General features: G+C 62.7%; 1 protein-coding gene across 1 annotated transcript; it reads left to right on the forward strand.

Annotated features, from left to right (window-relative positions):
- Positions 1-2,007: 2,007 nt before the first annotated feature.
- On the forward strand, positions 2,008-4,020 carry FZD1 (frizzled class receptor 1). The gene is given in 2 exon segments (XM_037507585.1): positions 2,008-2,769; positions 2,772-4,020. Coding segments are annotated over 2 exon segments (1,935 nt in total). The 3' UTR covers positions 3,945-4,020.
- Positions 4,021-4,255: the final 235 nt, after the last annotated feature.

Here is a 4,255-nt window from a genome sequence, read left to right on the forward strand (position 1 = left end):
GAGCAATTTAAGACTTCAGAGCTCCTATCTTTAGCACTTTCGAGCCAGCCCTCCACCAGAACTCTCTCCACCCCTTCCTATCTGAGTTGGTGGCTTTCCTTGTGCTCCTCCAGCTTTGCTGTGGGCGTTATGGCAACAGACATGCATTTCTGTGCCCCACTGTACCATGCAGGGCACAGGAAACAGAGGGTCCAATTGCCAGAACAGAGGGTCTGGTTCATCTTTGTACTCCACTACCTAACAGTGCTTATAGCATAGTAGGTGCTTAGTAAGTTATACAAAACAAGTAAGTGGATAAAGAAATTATATAAAATAACTGTAGATAAGAATCCCCAGAGAGAGTCTGGTTATAAGTCAAGAAATTCTATGTACAGTAAATAACACAATGGCACTTTATTCATAAAATTGAGTCATGTAGTTAAACCATGAGTTCTAAAAATCGAACCCATATAACCACCCCAAGAATATAAATCCGCGAGATGGAGTGCTGTTTGGAATTAGGAAGGGAATGTGCAGTTTGCTATTTGCTTTCAGACTTCATTTGTTTTTTAAATTGGCATCCCCAACTCTGTACTGGTGGGAGACCATGCTGCACCCCGTTCCATGAAATCTAATGGCCCAGGTCTAAGTCTCCCAAGAGTTTCCCCATCTTGGGTCCCGGGGAGGGGGGCTTTGGAAGGCTCACGGCAGCTCCCCAAATCTCAGGTTGCTTAAAGCGCAACTCTGCCTTAGAGCCACCTCTGGGGGCTGAGGCGTGGATGCAGCTCCCGATGGGAAGTCGTATTGGGGTCTCCAATTTTTCTCTCTCAGTACTTAATAGATGGTTTCTCCTTGCTTCTGTTACTGACTTGATTAAAGAGAAGAAAAAGAAGTTTGACTGCAAGAAGAAAATCACTAGGGGACGGCGCATTTACTTTTTAAAATTCCATCAGAGTTTGTGTTTGCTTTGCTGTGTTTCTTCTTTTGACAGTGGCCCTGCGCGCTTCTCCTCGGGAGAAATGGCGCGCCCAAGTCGGCCCGACCCCGCCTGCGAGCTCTGAGATGGAGCAAAACAATATTTTAAACAAACCCTCGACAAACACAGGGCAAAGGAAGCTGTGAGCTCTCAAGGCAAAGAAAGGCATGGGATGGCAGGGCTGGGTCTGCAGCTTGCACGCGGCGTCTAAGAGCAGCTTCTCCAACGCGAACACCGACACGACACAAGACGAGAAAACTAAGTCCCGCGCTCCAGCGACTCCGACTCATTGTCCGCAGCAGCGTACGGGCCCATTCTCCACCCCGGCCCTCGCCCTTTCCTCCGCAAAAGCAGAAGCAACCAAGCCTGTCCCGCCTCAGGGCAAACCCACCCTCCGTGCCCGAGCGGGGCCTCGGCCGGCGCCCCGACTTCCTCCTCGCGCCGCCTCCCGCGGGGGCCGCCTCCCTCCCGCGAAGCCCGCGGCGGGCGCCCTTTGCGCCGGGAAGCCGGTGCGGCGATTGGGCGACGGTCCCTGAGCCTGCCGTTCCGCGTCGGTTTCAAGGCTCCTCCCTCCTGGTGAAAGACAGACTGCGGGGCGCCTGGAAACCGGTCCGAGGGCGCGCGAGGGAGAGCAGAGCCGCGAGTTGAGGGATTGACACAAATGGTCAGGCGGCGGCGGCGGAGAAGGAGGCGGAGGCGCAGGGGGGAGCCGAGGCCGCGGGTCTGCCGAGAGTTGCGCGCTCTGCCCGGCCGCGGCCACTAGCGCGGCGCCGGGGTCGGAAGCCGGCGAGCCGCGCGCGGGGGAGGCGGGACGCGACCCGGCGAGCCCGAGCCGCCCAGGTCCCTCCCGCCGCCCGCGCTTCATGAATCGCAAGTTTCCGCGGCGGCGGCGGCTGCGGGACGCGGAGCGGGAGCCGGGGCGCGGGCCGGGAGCGGCGGGGGCTCGACGGAGCGCGCCGGCGCGGGGGAGACGTCCCCGGCCGCCCGGGGAGCCGCCGCCAGCCCCAGCCCCAGCCCCAGCCGAGCGGCGCCGAGCCGGGAGCCGAGAAAGTATGGCTGAGGAGGAGGCGCCTCGGCGGTCCCGGGCCGCCGGCGGCCGCGCGAGCTGGGAACTTTGCGCCGGGGCGCTCCGGGCGGCGGCGGGGGCCGGGCGGGCCGGCGGGCGCCGCCGCCGCCCCCCGGCCGACCCCGGGCGCTTGGCGCGCTGGCTGCTGCTGCTGCTCGGGCTGCTGGAGGCGCCGCTGCTGCTGGGGGTCCGGGCGCAGGCGGCGGGCCAGGGGCCCGGGCCGGGCCAGCAGCCCCCGCCGCCGGCCCCGCAGCAGCAGCAGCAGCAGGGCGGGCAGCAGTACAACGGCGAGCGGGGCATCTCCATCCCGGACCACGGCTACTGCCAGCCCATCTCCATCCCGCTGTGCACGGACATCGCCTACAACCAGACCATCATGCCCAACCTGCTGGGCCACACGAACCAGGAGGACGCGGGCCTCGAGGTGCACCAGTTCTACCCGCTGGTCAAAGTGCAGTGCTCCGCCGAGCTCAAGTTCTTCCTGTGCTCCATGTACGCGCCCGTGTGCACGGTGCTGGAGCAGGCGCTGCCGCCCTGCCGCTCCCTGTGCGAGCGCGCGCGCCAGGGCTGCGAGGCGCTCATGAACAAGTTCGGCTTCCAGTGGCCCGACACGCTCAAGTGCGAGAAGTTCCCGGTGCACGGCGCGGGCGAGCTGTGCGTGGGCCAGAACACTTCGGACAAGGGCACCCCGACGCCCTCGCTGCTGCCGGAGTTCTGGACCAGCAACCCCCAGCACGGCGGCGGGGGCACCGCGGCGGCGGCGGCTCGGGGGGCGCTGGCGGGCCGGAGCGAGGCAAGTTCTCCTGCCCGCGCGCCCTCAAGGTGCCCTCCTACCTCAACTACCACTTCCTGGGGGAAAAGGACTGCGGCGCGCCCTGCGAGCCCACGAAGGTGTACGGGCTCATGTACTTTGGGCCCGAGGAACTGCGCTTCTCGCGCACCTGGATCGGCATCTGGTCGGTGCTGTGCTGCGCCTCCACGCTCTTCACCGTGCTCACCTACCTGGTGGACATGCGGCGCTTCAGCTACCCGGAGCGGCCCATCATCTTCCTGTCGGGCTGCTACACCGCGGTGGCCGTGGCCTACATCGCCGGCTTCCTGCTGGAGGACCGGGTGGTGTGTAACGACAAGTTCTCCGAGGACGGGGCGCGCACCGTGGCGCAGGGCACCAAGAAGGAGGGATGTACCATCCTCTTCATGATGCTCTACTTCTTCAGCATGGCCAGCTCCATCTGGTGGGTGATCCTGTCGCTCACCTGGTTCCTGGCGGCCGGCATGAAGTGGGGTCACGAAGCCATCGAGGCCAACTCGCAGTATTTCCACCTGGCTGCCTGGGCCGTGCCGGCCATCAAGACCATCACCATCCTGGCGCTGGGCCAGGTGGATGGCGACGTGCTGAGCGGGGTGTGCTTCGTGGGGCTCAACAACGTGGACGCACTGCGCGGCTTCGTGCTGGCTCCCCTTTTCGTGTACCTGTTCATCGGAACATCTTTCTTGCTGGCCGGCTTTGTGTCACTCTTCCGCATTCGCACTATTATGAAGCACGATGGCACCAAGACCGAGAAGCTAGAGAAGCTCATGGTGCGCATCGGTGTCTTCAGCGTGCTGTACACGGTGCCAGCCACCATCGTCATCGCCTGCTACTTCTATGAGCAGGCCTTCCGGGACCAGTGGGAGCGCAGCTGGGTGGCCCAGAGCTGCAAAAGCTACGCGATCCCCTGTCCCCATCTCCAGGCCGGTGGGGGCACCCCGCCGCACCCTCCCATGAGCCCCGACTTCACAGTCTTCATGATCAAGTACCTTATGACGCTGATCGTGGGGATCACGTCAGGCTTCTGGATCTGGTCCGGCAAGACTCTTAACTCCTGGAGGAAGTTCTACACCAGGCTCACCAACAGCAAACAGGGGGAGACCACCGTCTGAGCCCCCCCGGGTCTCAGCCCATTCCCTACCTTCAGCCCGGCCCAGATACCCTTCCCCCCCCACCTCACCCCCACCCCCTTCCCCCACCCCCAGAAGCTATCCCGATGGAGTCCTCGCCGTGTCTGGCTACTCCAGGTTTCCTCACTAGACGCTCAGTTTCGCAGGCTTAGTCTAACTGCACAGCTCCTGCAAAAGCTTCCATCCCCGGGGGCAAAGGAAACAGAGGGTCCAACTGCCAGAGGTGGGGGGTGGGGGAGGGAGAGAACAGACCTCTAGCTCTTACACTCCTGTACCAGGACTGTATGCTTTTA

Source organism: Talpa occidentalis, unplaced genomic scaffold (genome assembly GCF_014898055.3).
Source record: "Talpa occidentalis isolate TD23 unplaced genomic scaffold, MPIMG_talOcc4v2.1, whole genome shotgun sequence".
Taxonomy (NCBI): Eukaryota; Metazoa; Chordata; class Mammalia; order Eulipotyphla; family Talpidae; genus Talpa; species Talpa occidentalis.